Below are 17,707 nucleotides of genomic sequence, written 5' to 3' on the forward strand. Positions count from 1 at the left end.
TTGTCTAGGTGACAGGATGGATGTAGATCCTGCATTGACAGCTGTTGTCTGGGTGACAGGATTGGATGTAGATCCTGTAGATCCTGTACAGCTGTTGTCTAGGTGACAGGATTGGATGTAGATCCTGCATTGACAGCTGTTGTCTGGGTGACAGGATTGGATGTAGATCCTGTATTGACAGCTGTTGTCTGTCTAGGTGACAGGATTGGATGTAGATCCTGTATTGACAGCTGTTGTCTGGGTGACAGGATTGGATGTAGATCCTGTATTGACAGCTGTTGTCTAGGTGACAGGATTGGATGTAGATCCTGTATTAACAGCTGTTGTCTAGGTGACAGGATTGGATGTAGATCCTGTATTGACAGCTGTTGTCTAGGTGACAGGATGGATGTAGATCCTGTATTGACAGCTGTTGTCTGGGTGACAGGATTGGATGTAGATCCTGGTGACATTGAGATCAGACTGTTGTCTGATCCTGGTGTCTGGGTGACAGGATTGGATGTAGATCCTGTATTGACAGCTGTTGTCTAGGTGACAGGATGGATGTAGATCCTGTATTGACAGCTGTTGTCTGAGGTGACAGGATTGGATGTAGATCCTGTATTGACAGCTGTTGTCTAGGTGACAGGATGGATGTCCTGTAGATCCTGACAGGATGGATGTGACAGCTGTTGTCTGGGTGACAGGATTGGATGTAGATCCTGTATTGACAGCTGTTGTCTAGGTGACAGGATGGATGTAGATCCTGTATTGACAGCTGTTGTCTAGGTGACAGGATTGGATGTAGATCCTGTATTAACAGCTGTTGTCTAGGCTGACAGGATTGGATGTAGATCCTGTATTGACAGCTGTTGTCTGGGTGACAGGATGGATGTAGATCCTGTATTGACAGCTGTTGTCTAGGTGACAGGATGGATGTAGATCCTGTATTGACAGCTGTTGTCTAGGTGACAGGATTGGATGTAGATCCTGTATTGACAGCTGTTGTCTGGGACAGGATGACAGCTGATTGGATGTAGATCCTGTATTAACAGCTGTTGTCTAGGTGACAGGATTGGATGTAGATCCTGTATTGACAGCTGTTGTCTAGGTGACAGGATTGGATGTAGATCCTGTATTGACAGCTGTTGTCTAGGTGACAGGATTGGATGTAGATCCTGTAGTAACAGCTGTTGTCTAGGTGACAGGATGGATGTAGATCCTGCATTGACAGCTGTTGTCTAGGTGACAGGATGGATGTAGATCCTGCATTGACAGGATGGATGTAGATGTCTAGGTGACAGGATTGGATGTAGATCCTGTATTAACAGCTGTTGTCTGGGTGACAGGATGGATGTAGATCCTGCATTGACAGCTGTTGTCTAGGTGACAGGATGGATGTAGATCCTGCATTGACAGCTGTTGTCTAGGTGACAGGATGGATGTAGATCCTGTATTGACAGCTGTTGTCTAGGTGACAGGATGGATGTAGATCCTGTATTGACAGCTGTTGTCTAGGTGACAGGATGGATGTAGATCCTGCATTGACAGCTGTTGTCTGGGTGAACATGCCATCTTCTTTGTCAATCAACACACTTAACATTATTCAGTCTAAATCCTAAATGCGCTGCATCACATATTTAAAGGGGTCTCTTCACAAAGCTCTGAAAGGTAAGCATTACAGAATTACAGCCCTGGTGACATAGAGAGGTTTTTGTGCCTGGCCTAATCTGTCTACTGTCTGACTCGGACCATAGACCAGAGGCTTGTTATTATTACGCTAGAGCATGTAGAAACTACATATTATGTCCGTATCCTACATAGCACCCTATTCCTAATATAGTGCACTACTTTTGACGAGGGCCCTGCTACATGTTACATAGAGACCCAGGTCGAAAGTAGTGTACTATATAGGGTGCCATTTTGGACGTAGTGTCTCGCAGCTCTCTATATCAAGGGCTTTACCAGCATTTGTCTTGTTCCGCTGTAACACACAGACTCCTGTTCTGCTATGGAGCGCTGGGTTCTCCTCTCTCTGTCTCTCCTGGCCTACCTGTATCTGGAGGTGGCTGGAGCTGGGGCCCAGGATCAGAAAGGGTTGGCTGGCCAGGGCCACGGGAGGAGGAGAGGGCCAGGGGGCGCAGAGCACAACCAGCTCCAGGGAGTAGGACTAGGACGGGGAAAGAGGAGGAAGGCAGGAGGGCCCGGGAAAGGGAGAGCCAGGGGGAACAGGGACAATCAGAGATCAAAACCCCCCCTGGGTCTGACGAGGCTGGGGAGTCTTCCACCCAACGCAGGAGACAGAGGGACGAGGCTGGGGAGTCTTCCACCCAACGCAGGAGACAGAGGGACGAGGATGGGGAGTCTTCCACACAACGCAGGAGGAGACGGAGGGACGAGGCTGGGGAGTCTTCCACCCAACGCAGGAGGAGACAGAGGGACGAGGATGGGGAGTCTTCCACACAACGCTGGAGGAGACAGAGGGACGAGGATGGGGAGTCTTCCACACAACGCAGGAGGAGACAGAGGGACGAGGCTGGGGAGTCTTCCACACAACGCAGGAGGAGACGGAGGGTTTATTTTCATTGAGTCGTACAAGAGTGTTGACGAGAGAAAGTCTAACTACAATGTAATCCCAGGTTAGTCCACCACCATGCCTCTCTCTGTCTCTCAATCCCTCTCTCTCTCTCAATCCCTCTCTCTCTGTCTCTCAATCCCTCTCTCTGTCTCTCAATCCCTCTCTCTCTGTCTCTCAATCCCTCTCTCTCTGTCTCTCAATCCCTCTCTCTCTGTCTCTCAATCCCTCTCTCTGTCTCTCAATCCCTCTCTCTCTGTCTCTCAATCCCTCTCTCTCGGTCTCTCAATCCCTCTCTCTCTGTCTCTCAATCCCTCTCTCTCTGTCTCTCTCAATCCCTTTCTCTCTGTCTCTCAATCCCTCTCTCTCTGTCTCTCAATCCCTCTCTCTCTGTCTCTCAATCCCTCTCTGTCTCTCAATCCCTCTCTCTCTGTCTCTCAATCCCTCTCTCTCTGTCTCTCAATCCCTCTCTCTCTCTCTCCATTTCTGCCCCCCCCCCCTCCTCTGCTGTACCAGATATTTGTTGATGTTACGCACACAGACTTATGCTCACAGTTCCTTTTATTTTCTATATAATCAAACAATGAATTAAGCAGTTTGATTAGGGTTGGTGTATTTGTACAGTTACTGAACTGAATCAGGTAGCAGATGTCTTCAACGAAAGGGAACGATGTACTGTAGTAGGGAATGCCTCACGTTCTTCTCAGGAAGTAGGAAGCTCCCTCATCCATTTCTATGCAGATGATACAGTCTTATACTCAGCTGGCCCCTCCTCGGATTTTATGTTAAACGCTCTACAACAAAGCTTTCTTAGTGTCCAACAAGCTTTCTTAGTGTCCAACAAGCTTTCTCTACCCTTAACCTTGTTCTGAACACCTCCAAAACAAAGGTCATGTGGTTTGGTTAGAAGAATGCCCCTCTTCCCACAGGTGTGACTACCTCTGAGGGTTTAGAGCTTGAGGTAGTCACCTCATACCAGTACTTGGGAGTATGGCTAGACAGTAGACTGTCCTTCTCTCAGCACATATCAAAGCTGCAGGCTAAAGTTAAATCTCGACTTGGTTTCCTCTATCACAATTGCTCCTCTTTCACCACAGCTTCCAAGCTAACCTTTTTCACCCCAGCTGCCAAACTAACCTTGATGACCATCCTACCCATGCAAGATTACAGAGACATAATTTACAGATCGGCAGGTAAGGGTGCTCTCTAGCTGCTAGATGTTCTTTACCATTCAGCCATCAGATTTTCCACCAATGCTCCTTATAGGACACATCACTGCTCTCTATACTCCTCTGTAAACTGGTCATCTCTGTATATCCGTCGCAAGACCCACTGGTTGATGCTTATTTATAAAACCCTCTTAGGCCTCACTCCTCCCTATCTGAGATACCTACTGCAGCCCTCATCCTCCACATACAACACCTGTTCACTCCCCCCTATCTGAGATACCTACTGCAGCCCTCATCCTCCACATACAACACCTGTTCACTCCCCCCTATCTGAGATATCTACTGCAGCCCTCATCCTCCACATACAACACCCGTCCACTCCCCCCTATCTGAGATATCTACTGCAGCCCTCATCCTCCAAATACAAAATATTTTCCTCCTGATGACTTTACCTCAGTATGGTCTATTAGACAGCATGGTCTGTCGGTCAGCATGGTCTGTCGGTCAGCATGGTCTACTGGTCAGCATGGTCTGTCGGTCAGCATGGTCTACTGGTCAGCATGGTCTGTCGGTCAGCATGGTCTACTGGTCAGGTCATCTTAGGTTTCATTACATACAGTCGAGAAGAACTACTGAATATAAGATCAGCGTCAACTCACCATCAGTACGACCAAGAATATGTTTTCCGCGACGCGGATCCTGTGTTCTGCCTTTACAAACAGGTCAACGGAATTGATTCCATGCAGCGACCCCCCCAAAAAAACGACTTCGTAAAAGAGGGAAACGTAGCGGTCTTCTGGTCAGACTCCGGACACGGGCACATCGCGCACCACTCCCTAGCATTCTTCTTGCCAATGTCCAGTCTCTTGACAACAAGGTTGATGAAATCCGAGCAAGGGTAGCATTCCAGAGGGACATCAGAGACTGTAACGTCCTCTGCTTCACGGAAACATGGCTCACTGGGAAGACGCTAACCGTGGCGGTGCAGCCAACGGGTTTCTCCACGCATCGCGCCGACAGAAACAAACATCTTTCTGGTAAGAATAGTTGCAGGGGCGTATGCCTCATGACTAACGAGACATGGTGTGATGAAAGAAACATACAGGAACTCAAATCCTTCTGTTCACCTGATTTAGAATTCCTCACTATCTTCCAAGAGAATTCTCTTCGATTATAATCACAGCCGTATATATCCCCCCCCATGCAGACACATCGATGGCTCTGAACAAACTTTATTTAACTCTTTGCAAACTGGAAACCATTTATCCGGAGGCTGCATTCATTGTAGCTGGGGATTTTAACAAAGCTAATCTGAAAACAAGACTCCCTAAATTTTATCGGCATATCGATTGCGCAACCAGGGGTGGTAAAACCTTGGATCATTGTTACTCTAACTTCCGTGACGCATATAAGGCCCTGCCCCGCCCCCCTTTCGGAAAATCTGACCACGACTCCATTTTGTTGATCCCTGCCTACAGACAGAAACTTAAACAAGAGGCTCCCACGCTGAGGTCTGTCCAACGCTGGTCCGACCAAGCTGACTCCACACTCCAAGACTGCTTCCATCACGTGGACTGGGACATGTTTCGTATTGCGTCAGATAAAAATATTGACGAATACGCTGATTCGGTGTGCGAGTTCATTAGAACGTGTGTTGAAGATGTCATTCCCATAGCAACGATAAAAACATTCCCTAACCAGAAACCGTGGATTGATGGCAGCATTCGCGTGAAACTGAAAGCGCGAACCACTGCTTTTAATCAGGGCAAGGTGTCTGGCAACATGACTGAATACAAACAGTGCAGCTATTCCCTCCGCAAGGCTATTAAACAAGCTAAGCGTCAGTACAGAGACAAAGTAGAATCTCAATTCAACGGCTCATACACAAGAGGCATGTGGCAGGGTTTACAGTCAATCACGGACTACAAGAAGAAACCCAGCCCAGTCACGGACCAGGATGTCTTGCTCCCAGGCAGACTAAATAACTTTTTTGCCCGCTTTGAGGACAATACAGTGCCACTGACACGGCCTGCAACAGAAACATGCGGTCTCTCCTTCACTGCAGCCGAGGTGAGTAAGACATTTAAACGTGTTAACCCTCGCAAGGCTGCAGGCCCAGACGGCATCCCCAGCCGCGCCCTCAGAGCATGCGCAGACCAGCTGGCCGGTGTGTTTACGGACATATTCAATCAATCCCTATACCAGTCTGCTGTTCCCACATGCTTCAAGAGGGCCACCATTGTTCCTGTTCCCAAGAAAGCTAAGGTAACTGATCTAAACGACTACCGCCCCGTAGCACTCACTTCCGTCATCATGAAGTGCTTTGAGAGACTAGTCAAGGACCATATCACCTCCACCCTACCTGACACCCTAGACCCACTCCAATTTGCTTACCGCCCAAATAGGTCCACAGACGATGCAATCTCAACCACACTGCACACTGCCCTAACCCACCTGGACAAGAGGAATACCTATGTGAGAATGCTGTTCATCGACTACAGCTCGGCATTCAACACCATAGTACCCTCCAAGCTTGTCATCAAGCTCGAGACCCTGGGTCTCGACCCTGCCCTGTGCAACTGGGTACTGGACTTCCTGACGGGCCGCCCCCAGGTGGTGAGGGTAGGCAACAACATCTCCTCCCCGCTGATCCTCAACACGGGGGCCCAACAAGGGTGCGTTCTGAGCCCTCTCCTGTACTCCCTGTTCACCCACGACTGCGTGGCCACGCACGCCTCCAACTCAATCATTAAGTTTGCGGACGACACAACAGTGGTAGGCTTGATTACCAACAACGACGAGACGGCCTACAGGGAGGAGGTGAGGGCCCTCGGAGTGTGGTGTCAGGAAAATAACCTCACACTCAACGTCAACAAAACTAAGGAGATGATTGTGGACTTCAGGAAACAGCAGAGGGAACACCCCCCTATCCACATCGATGGAACAGTAGTGGAGAGGGTAGCAAGTTTTAAGTTCCTCGGCATACACATCACAGACAAACTGAATTGGTCCACTCACACTGACAGGGTCGTGAAGAAGGCGCAGCAGCGCCTCTTCAACCTCAGGAGGCTGAAGAAATTCGGCTTGTCACCAAAAGCACTCACAAACTTCTACAGATGCACAATCGAGAGCATCCTGGCGGGCTGTATCACCGCCTGGTACGGCAACTGCTCCGCCCTCAACCGTAAGGCTCTCCAGAGGGTAGGTCTGCACAACGCATCTCCGGGGGCAAACTACCTGCCCTCCAGAACACCTACACCACCCGATGTTACAGGAAGGCCATAAAGATCATCAAGGACATCAACCACCCAAGCCACTGCCTGATCACCCCGCTATCATCCAGAAGGCGAGGTCAGTACAGGTGCATCAAAGCTGGGACCGAGAGACTGAAAAACAGCTTCTATCTCAAGGCCATCAGACTGTTAAACAGCCACCACTAACATTGAGTGGCTGCTGCCAACACACTGTCATTGACACTGACCCAACTGCAGCCACTTGAATAATGGGAATTGATGGGAAATGATGTAAATATATCACTAGCCACTTTAAACAATGCTACCTTATATAATGTTACTTACCCTACATTATTCATCTCATATGCATACGTATATACTGTACTCTATATCATCGACTGCATCCTTATGTAATACATGTATCACTAGCCACTTTAACTATGCCACTTTGTTTACTTTGTCTACATACTCATCTCATATGTATATACTGTACTCGATACCATCTACTGTATGCTGCCCTGTACCATCACTCATTCATATATCCTTATGTACATATTCTTTATCCCCTTACACTGCGTATAAGACAGTAGTTTTGGAATTGTTAGTTAGATTACTTGTTGGTTATCACTGCATTGTCGGAACTAGAAGCACAAGCATTTCGCTACACTCGCATTAACATCTGCTAACCATGTGTATGTGACAAATAAAATTTGATTTGATTTGATTTATGGTCTGTCGGTCAGCATGGTCTGTTGGTCAGTATGGTCTGTCGGTCAGCATGGTCTGTCGGTCAGTATGGTCTGTTGGTCAGCATGGTCTACTGGTCAGTATGGTCTGTCGGTCAGTATGGTCTGTCGGTCAGTATGGTCTGTCGGTCAGAATGGTCTACTGGTCAGTCTGTCAGTATGGTCTGTCGGTCAGAATAGTCTACTGGTCAGTCTGTCGGTCAGAATGGTCTTAATAGTCAGTATGGTCTATTAGTCAGTATGGTCTGTCGGTCAGAATGGTCTTAGTCAGTATGGTCTATTAGTCAGTATGGTCTGTCGGTCAGAATGGTCTAATAGTCAGTATGGTCTATTAGTCAGTATGGTCTGTTAGTCAGTATGGTCTGTTAATCAGTATGGTCTATTAGTCAGTATGGTCTATTAGTCAGTATGGTCTATTAGTCAGTATGGTCTATTAGTCAGTATGGTCTGTTAGTCAGTATGGTCTATTAGTCAGTATGGTCTATTAGTCAGTATGGTCTGTTAGTCAGTATGGTCTATTAGTCAGTATGGTCTAATAGTCAGTATGGTCTAATAGTCAGTATGGTCTAACAGTCAGTATGGTCTATTAGTCAGTATGGTCTATTAGTCAGTATGGTCTAATTGTCAGTATGGTCTATTAGTCAGTATGGTCTGTTAGTCAGTATGGTCTGTTAGTCAGTATGGTCTAATAGTCAGTATGGTCTAATAGTCAGTATGGTCTACTAGTCAGTATGGTCTACTAGTCAGTATGGTCTAATATTCAGTATGGTCTAATTGTCAGTATGGTCTATTAGTCAGTATGGTCTAATAGTCAGTATGGTCTACTAGTCAGTATGGTCTACTAGTCAGTATGGTCTACTAGTCAGTATGGTCTACTAGTCAGTATGGTCTAATAGTCAGTATGGTCTAATTGTCAGTATGGTCTATTAGTCAGTATGGTCTAATAGTCAGTATGGTCTACTAGTCAGTATGGTCTACTAGTCAGTATGGTCTAATAGTCAGTATTGTCTAATTGTCAGTATGGTCTATTAGTCAGTATGGTCTAATTGTCAGTATGGTCTATTAGTCAGTATGGTCTAATAGTCAGTATTGTCTAATTGTCAGTATGGTCTATTAGTCAGTATGGTCTATTAGTCAGTATGGTCTATTAGTCAGTATGGTCTGTTAATCAGTATGGTCTATTAGTCAGTATGGTCTAATTGTCAGTATGGTCTATTAGTCAGTATGGTCTATTAGTCAGTATGGTCTGTTAATCAGTATGGTCTATTAGTCAGTATGGTCTGTTAATCAGTATGGTCTATTAGTCAGTATGGTCTAATAGTCAGTATGGTCTAATTGTCAGTATGGTCTATTAGTCAGTATGGTCTAATTGTCAGTATGGTCTATTAGTCAGTATGGTCTATTAGTCAGTATGGTCTAATAGTCAGTATGGTCTATTAGTCAGTATGGTTTATTAGTCAGTATGGTTTATTAGTCAGTATGGTCTATTAGTCAGTATGGTCTATTAGTCAGTATGGTCTAATTGTCAGTATGGTCTAATTGTCAGTATGGTCTATTAGTCAGTATGGTCTAATTGTCAGTATGGTCTAATTGTCAGTATGGTCTATTAGTCAGTATGGTCTATTAGTCAGTATGGTCTATTAGTCAGTATGGTCTATTAGTCAGTATGGTCTATTAGTCAGTATGGTCTAATAGTCAGTATGGTCTGTTAATCAGTATGGTCTATTAGTCAGTATGGTCTAATAGTCAGTATGGTCTAATTGTCAGTATGGTCTATTAGTCAGTATGGTCTAATTGTCAGTATGGTTTATTAGTCAGTATGGTCTGTTAATCAGTATGGTCTATTAGTCAGTATGGTCTAATAGTCAGTATGGTCTATTAGTCAGTATGGTCTATTAGTCAGTATGGTTTATTAGTCAGTATGGTCTATTAGTCAGTATGGTCTATTAGTCAGTATGGTTTATTAGTCAGTATGGTCTGTTAATCAGTATGGTCTATTAGTCAGTATGGTCTAATAGTCAGTATGGTCTAATTGTCAGTATGGTCTATTAGTCAGTATGGTCTAATTGTCAGTATGGTCTATTAGTCAGTATGGTCTATTAGTCAGTATGGTCTAATAGTCAGTATGGTCTATTAGTCAGTATGGTTTATTAGTCAGTATGGTTTATTAGTCAGTATGGTCTGTTGGTCCTCATGTCTCTCATGACCAGGTTGGTATGTTGTTACATCACAGCAGGGCTAGGCCAGTTTCACTGACCACACGGAAACACTGAATTACAGCGCTGACTGTTGCTATCATGACTGTAGAAGATAACACAGACATTTTAAACTTTCGCTGCAGGGTGTCTGAAGGACTGCAATTCTCCCTTTTGAACTCAGGACATACAAAGCGACAGCCCAACTCACCCAAACTTCGACTGACAGTGTTGCAGCTAGCTAATATTTAACTGCAGCATTGCGTGACAATGTTTCAGATTATACAGCATGATTGCAACTTTGCGTTGTTTAACTGCGGTAATGCTCTATATCATGTTGCTGTGGTAACGCTCCGTATCACATTGCTGTGGTAACGCTCTGTATCACGTTGCTGTGGTAACGCTCTGTATCACGTTGCTGTGGTAACGCTCCGTATCACGTTGCTGTGGTAACGCTCCGTATCACGTTGCTGTGGTAACGCTCCGTATCACGTTGCTGTGGTAACGCTCCGTATCACATTGCTGTGGTAACGCTCCGTATCACATTGCTGTGGTAACGCTCCGTATCACATTGCTGTGGTAACGCTCCGTATCACGTTGCTGTGGTAACGCTCCGTATCACGTTGCTGTGGTAACGCTCCTTATCACGTTGCTGTGGTAACGCTCCGTATCACGTTGCTGTGGTAACGCTCCGTATCACGTTGCTGTGGTAACGCTCCGTATCACGTTGCTGTGGTAACGCTCCGTATCACGTTGCTGTGGTAACGCTCCGTATCACGTTGCTGTGGTAACGCTCTGTATCACGTTGCTGTGGTAACGCTCCGTATCACGTTGCTGTGGTAACGCTCCGTATCACATTGCTGTGGTAACGCTCTGTATCACATTGCTGTGGTATTGCTGTGGTAACGCTCTGTATCACATTGCTGTGGTAACGCTAACGCTGTGGTAACTCCGTATCACATTGCTGTGGTAACGCTCCGTATCACGTTGCTGTGGTAACGCTCCGTATCACATTGCTGTGGTAACGCTCCGTATCACATTGCTGTGGTAACGCTCCGTGCTGTGGTAACGCTCCGTATCACATTGCTGTGGTAACGCTCTGTGGTATCACATTCACATTGCTGTGGTAACGCTCCGTATCACATTGCTGTGGTAACGCTCCGTATCACATTGCTGTGGTAACGCTCCGTATCACATTGCTGTGGTAACGCTCTCCTGTATCACGTATCACATTGCTGTGGTAACGCTCCGTATCACGTTGCTGTGGTAACGCTCCGTATCACATTGCTGTGGTAACGCTCCGTTGCTGTGGTATCACATTGCTGTGGTAACGCTCTGTATCACATTGCTGTGGTAACGCTCCTCCGTATCACATTGCTGTGGTAACGCTCTGTATCACATTGCTGTGGTAACGCTCACGTTGCTGTGGTAACGCTCCGTATCACATTGCTGTGGTAACGCTCTGTATCATTGCTGTGGTAACGCTCTGTTGCTGTGGTAACGCTCTGTATCACGTTGCTGTGGTAACGCTCTGTATCACGTTGCTGTGGTAACGCTCTGTATCACGTTGCTGTGGTAACGCTCTGTATCACATTGCTGTGGTAACGCTCTGTATCACGTTGCTGTGGTAACGCTCCGTATCACATTGCTGTGGTAACGCTCCGTATCACGTTGCTGTGGTAACGCTCTGTATCACATTGCTGTGGTAACGCTCTGTATCACATTGCTGTGGTAACGCTCTGTATCGCTCCCGTACATTGCTGTGGTAACGCTCTGTATCACATTGCTGTGGTAACGCTCCGTATCACATTGCGTGTGGTAACGCTCCGTGCTGTGGTAACGCTCCGTATCACATTGCTGTGGTAACGCTCTGTATCACATTGCTGTGGTAACGCTCTGTATCACATTGCTGTGGTAACGCTCTGTATCACATTGCTGTGGTAACGCTCCGTATCACGTTGCTGTGGTAACGCTCTGTATCACGTTGCTGTGGTAACGCTCCGTATCACGTTGCTGTGGTAACGCTCCGTATCACATTGCTGTGGTAACGCTCCGTATCACGTTGCTGTGGTAACGCTCCGTATCACATTGCTGTGGTAACGCTCTGTATCACATTGCTGTGGTAACGCTCCGTATCACGTTGCTGTGGTAACGCTCCTTATCACGTTGCTGTGGTAACGCTCTGTATCACTTGCTGGTAACGCTCTGTATCACATTGCTGTGGTAACGCTCCGTATCACATTGCTGTGGTAACGCTCCGTATCACATTGCTGTGGTAACGCTCTGTATCACATTGCTGTGGTAACGCTCCACATTGCTGTGGTAACGCTCACATTGCTGTGGTAACGCTCCGCTGTGGTAACGCTCACACGTTGCTGTGGTAACGCTCCGTATCACATTGCTGTGGTAACGCTCCTTATCACGTTGCTGTGGTAACGCTCCGTATCACATTGCTGTGGTAACGCTCCGTATCACATTGCTGTGGTAACGCTCTGTATCACGTTGCTGTGGTAACGCTCTGTATCACGTTGCTGTGGTAACGCTCTGTATCACGTTGCTGTGGTAACGCTCTGTATCACGTTGCTGTGGTAACGCTCCGTATCACGTTGCTGTGGTAACGCTCCGTATCACATTGCTGTGGTAACGCTCTGTATCACGTTGCTGTGGTAACGCTCCTTATCACGTTGCTGTGGTAACGCTCCGTATCACGTTGCTGTGGTAACGCTCCGTATCACGTTGCTGTGGTAACGCTCCGTATCACATTGCTGTGGTAACGCTCCGTATCACGTTGCTGTGGTAACGCTCCGTATCACGTTGCTGTGGTAACGCTCCTTATCACGTTGCTGTGGTAACGCTCTGTATCACGTTGCTGTGGTAACGCTCTGTATCACGTTGCTGTGGTAACGCTCCGTATCACGTTGCTGTGGTAACGCTCTGTATCACATTGCTGTGGTAACGCTCTGTATCACATTGCTGTGGTAACGCTCTGTATCACATTGCTGTGGTAACGCTCCGTATCACGTTGCTGTGGTAACGCTCTGTATCACATTGCTGTGGTAACGCTCTGTATCACATTGCTGTGGTAACGCTCTGTATCACATTGCTGTGGTAACGCTCTGTATCACATTGCTGTGGTAACGCTCTGTATCACATTGCTGTGGTAACGCTCCGTATCACGTTGCTGTGGTAACGCTCTGTATCACGTTGCTGTGGTAACGCTCCGTATCACGTTGCTGTGGTAACGCTCCGTATCACATTGCTGTGGTAACGCTCTGTATCACGTTGCTGTGGTAACGCTCCTTATCACGTTGCTGTGGTAACGCTCCTTATCACGTTGCTGTGGTAACGCTCCGTATCACGTTGCTGTGGTAACGCTCCGTATCACGTTGCTGTGGTAACGCTCCTTATCACGTTGCTGTGGTAACGCTCTGTATCACATTGCTGTGGTAACGCTCTGTATCACATTGCTGTGGTAACGCTCTGTATCACGTTGCTGTGGTAACGCTCCGTATCACATTGCTGTGGTAACGCTCTGTATCACATTGCTGTGGTAACGCTCTGTATCACATTGCTGTGGTAACGCTCTGTATCACATTGCTGTGGTAACGCTCCGTATCACATTGCTGTGGTAACGCTCCGTATCACGTTGCTGTGGTAGCGCTCCGTATCACGTTGCTGTGGTAACGCTCTGTATCACGTTGCTGTGGTAACGCTCCGTATCACGTTGCTGTGGTAACGCTCCGTATCACATTGCTGTGGTAACGCTCTGTATCACGTTGCTGTGGTAACGCTCCTTATCACGTTGCTGTGGTAACGCTCCGTATCACGTTGCTGTGGTAACGCTCTGTATCACGTTGCTGTGGTAACGCTCCGTATCACGTTGCTGTGGTAACGCTCCTTATCACGTTGCTGTGGTAACGCTCTGTATCACGTTGCTGTGGTAACGCTCTGTATCACGTTGCTGTGGTAACGCTCTGTATCACGTTGCTGTGGTAACGCTCCGTATCACGTTGCTGTGGTAACGCTCTGTATCACATTGCTGTGGTAACGCTCCGTATCACGTTGCTGTGGTAACGCTCTGTATCACGTTGCTGTGGTAATTCAACAATGATTCCAAGGCGTCTAGTTTTATTCAAAACTACTTTACACACAAGTCACCCCTAGTTACATCCAAATACATTGTGGCTCTAACAGTCAAGGTGTGGTCCACACAACTACCAACTACCAAAGGTAATATGGTGTGTGTGTGGGAGTAATCCTACATTCTTTTTTACAATGTGGTCAAAGCTATTACCTGTTAAACATCCCAAGCTTGAGCTGTGCAGTTATCCTGGGGCACGGCCATACCTGAAGTCCTGAGATGGTTGTGCATTTACAGAAAGTCAGCTTGGAACAAAATACTAGAATAATCTAGCAACACATTCAGTAGGTAGGTAGCCCAGAGGATAAGGAGATGGAGCTGTAGCCCAGAGGATAAGGAGATGGAGCTGTAGCCCAGAGGATAAGGAGATGGAGCTGTAGCCCAGAGGATAAGGAGTTGGAGCTGTAGCCCAGAGGATAAGGAGATGGAGCTGTAGCCCAGAGGATAAGGAGTTGGAGCTGTAGCCCAGAGGATAAGGAGATGGAGCTGTAGCCCAGAGGATAAGGAGTTGGAGCTGTAGCCCAGCAGAAAAGGAGTTGGAGCTGTAGCCCAGCAGAAAAGTAGTTGGAGCTGTAGCCCAGCAGAAAAGGAGTTGGAGCTGTAGCCCAATTGATCGGGTTCAAGTCCAGGCTCTGTCTAGGCCACTCAAGGACATTAAGAGACTTGTCCCGAGGCCACACCTGCATGGTCTTGGCTGTGTGGTTAAGGTTGTTGTCCTGTTGGAAGGTGAACCTTCGCCCCAGTCTGAGCGCTCTGGATCAGGTTTTCATCAAGGATCTCTCTGTACTTTGCTCCGTTCATCTTTCACTCGATCCTGACTAGTCTCCCAGTCCCTGCCGATGAAAAACATTCCCACAGCATGATGCTGCCACCACCATGCTTCACCGTAGGGATGGTACCAGGTTTCCCCCAGATGTGACATTTGGCATTCAGGCCAAAGAGTTCAATCTTAGTTTTATCAGACCAGAGAACATTGTTTCTCATGGCCTGAGTCCTTTAGGTGCCTTTTGGCAAACTCAACGTTGACATTGTGAACAGAGTGCCCCATGGTGTCGGTGGGGTTATGGTATGGGTAGGCATAAGCGACAGACAACAAACCCAATTGCATTTTTTTAGATGAAAATTTGAATGCACAGAGATATCGTAACGAGATCCTGAGGCCGATTGTCACGGCATTCATCCGCCGCCGTCACCTCATGTTTCAGCAGGATAATGTGCGGCTCCATATCACAAGGATCTGAACACAATTCCTGGAAGCTGAAAATGTCCCGGTTCTTCCATGGCCTGCATACTCACCAGACTTGTCACCCATTGAGCATGTTTGGGATGCTCTGGATTGACGTGTACGACAGCGTGTTCCAGTTCCCACCAATATCCAGCAACTTCTCACAGCCATTGAAGAGGAGTGGGGACAACATTCCACAGGCCACAGTCAACCACCTGATCAACTCCATGTGAAGGAGATGTGTCGCGCTGCATGAGACAAATGGTCACACCAGATACTGACTGGTTCTGATCCACACCAGATACCGACTGGTGTTCTGATCACATCAGATACTGACTGGTGTTCTGATCCACACCAGATACTGACTGGTGTTCTGATCACATCAGATACTGACTGGTGTTCTGATCCACACCAGATACTGACTGGTGTTCTGATCACATCAGATACCGACTGGTGTTCTGATCACATCAGATACTGACTGGTGTTCTGATCCACACCAGATACTGACTGGTGTTCTGATCCACACCAGATACTGACTGGTTCTGATCCACACCAGATACTGACTGGTGTTCTGATCCACACCAGATACTGACTGGTTCTGATCCACACCAGATACTGACTGGTGTTCTGATCCACACCAGATACTGACTGGTTCTGATCCACACCAGATACTGACTGGTGTTCTGATCCACACCAGATACTGACTGGTTCTGATCCACACCAGATACTGACTGGTGTTCTGATCCACACCAGATACTGACTGGTTCTGATCCACACCAGATACTGACTGGTTCTGATCCACACCAGATACTGACTGGTGTTCTGATCCACACCAGATACTGACTGGTGTTCTGATCCACACCAGATACTGACTGGTGTTCTGATCCACACCAGATACTGACTGGTGTTCTGATCACACCAGATACTGACTGGTGTTCTGATCCACACCAGATACTGACTGGTGTTCTGATCCACACCAGATACTGACTGGTTCTGATCCACACCAGATACTGACTGGTGTTCTGATCCACACCAGATACTGACTGGTGTTCTGATCCACACCAGATACTGACTAGTGTTCTGATCCACACCAGATACTGACTGGTGTTCTGATCCACACCAGATACTGACTGGTTCTGATCCACACCAGATACTGACTGGTTCTGATCCACACCAGATACTGACTGGTTCTGATCCACTCCAGATACTGACTGGTGTTCTGATCCACACCAGATACTGACTGGTGTTCTGATCCACGCCAGATACTGACTGGTGTTCTGATCCACGCCAGATACTGACTGGTGTTCTGATCCACACCAGATACTGACTGGTGTTCTGATCCACACCAGATACTGACTGGTGTTCTGATCCACACCAGATACTGACTGGTGTTCTGATCCACACCCAGATACTGACTGGTGTTCTGATCCACACCAGATACTGACTGGTGTTCTGATCCACGCCCCCCTACCTTTTATTTTGAAAGGATCTGTGACCAACAGATGCATATCTATATTCCCAGTCATGTGAAATCCATAGATTAGGGCCTAATGACTTTATTTCAATTGTCTGATTTCCTTATATGAACTGTAACTCAGTAAAATCTTTGAAATTGTTGGAATTTATATTTTTGTTCAGTATATATTTCTTAAACTTTGTTTTTCGCTTCGGAAATAATAAAAATCACCTGGAGGCCGTTGAGAAACCCTGTTGGATAACAGTACAGGTCCATTCCTGTTCTCTAACTCCTTGACCAGCTACAACGAGGAAAAACCCCAGGCACAATCATTTGATATCTGATTGTAGAATGTACGTTTGTCCCTATGATATCAACCCCTCTGCCTTGCCCCCCTGTCTCTCCGTCCAGGTAAACGGGGCCAGTGTGCGTACCAGGGCATCACCATGTTTGAGAAAGCTGTCTGGTCCCCCAAGCAGTGTGTTACCTGTCTGTGTAGTGGAGGGGAGGTGGTCTGTGACGAGATCCTTTGTCCCCAGCTACGATGTCACTACCCCTACACTCCCACTGGGGAGTGCTGTCCTGTCTGCATGGATACAGGTAGGTGTCGTTGTTTATATTGTCATTGTGGTGTTAGGTAGGTGTTGTTGTTTATTGTCATTGTGGTGTTAGGTAGGTGTTGTTGTTTATTGTCATTGTGGTGTTAGGTAGGTGTTGTTGTTTATATTGTCATTGTGGTGTTAGGTAGGTGTTGTTGTTTATTGTCATTGTGGTGTTAGGTAGGTGTTGTTGTTTATTGTCATTGTGGTGTTAGGTAGGTGTTGTTGTTTATATTGTCATTGTGGTGTTAGGTAGGTGTTGTTGTTTATTGTCATTGTGGTGTTAGGTAGGTGTTGTTGTTTATTGTCATTGTGGTGTTAGGTAGGTGTTGTTGTTTATTGTCATTGTGGTGTTAGGTAGGTGTTGTTGTTTATATTGTCATTGTGGT

General features: G+C 46.9%; 1 protein-coding gene across 2 annotated transcripts in view; it reads left to right on the top strand.

Annotated features, from left to right (window-relative positions):
- The window catches only part of LOC118378750 (extracellular matrix protein 2-like), a 49,163-nt gene that overhangs the window by 11,128 nt on the left and 20,328 nt on the right, over positions 1 to 17,707 (top strand). Inside the window, exons 2-3 of one of the 2 annotated variants that reach the window (XM_052474276.1) lie at positions 1,977 to 2,618; positions 17,131 to 17,319. In XM_052474276.1, coding sequence (XP_052330236.1) covers positions 1,991 to 2,618; positions 17,131 to 17,319 — 817 coding nt within the window. In that variant the 5' untranslated portion in view covers positions 1,977 to 1,990. The remainder of the gene's footprint in view (positions 1 to 1,976; positions 2,619 to 17,130; positions 17,320 to 17,707) is intronic. The other variant, XM_052474278.1, reaches the window with a different exon arrangement.

This window comes from Oncorhynchus keta, chromosome 21 (assembly GCF_023373465.1).
Source record: "Oncorhynchus keta strain PuntledgeMale-10-30-2019 chromosome 21, Oket_V2, whole genome shotgun sequence".
NCBI lineage: Eukaryota > Metazoa > Chordata > Actinopteri > Salmoniformes > Salmonidae > Oncorhynchus > Oncorhynchus keta.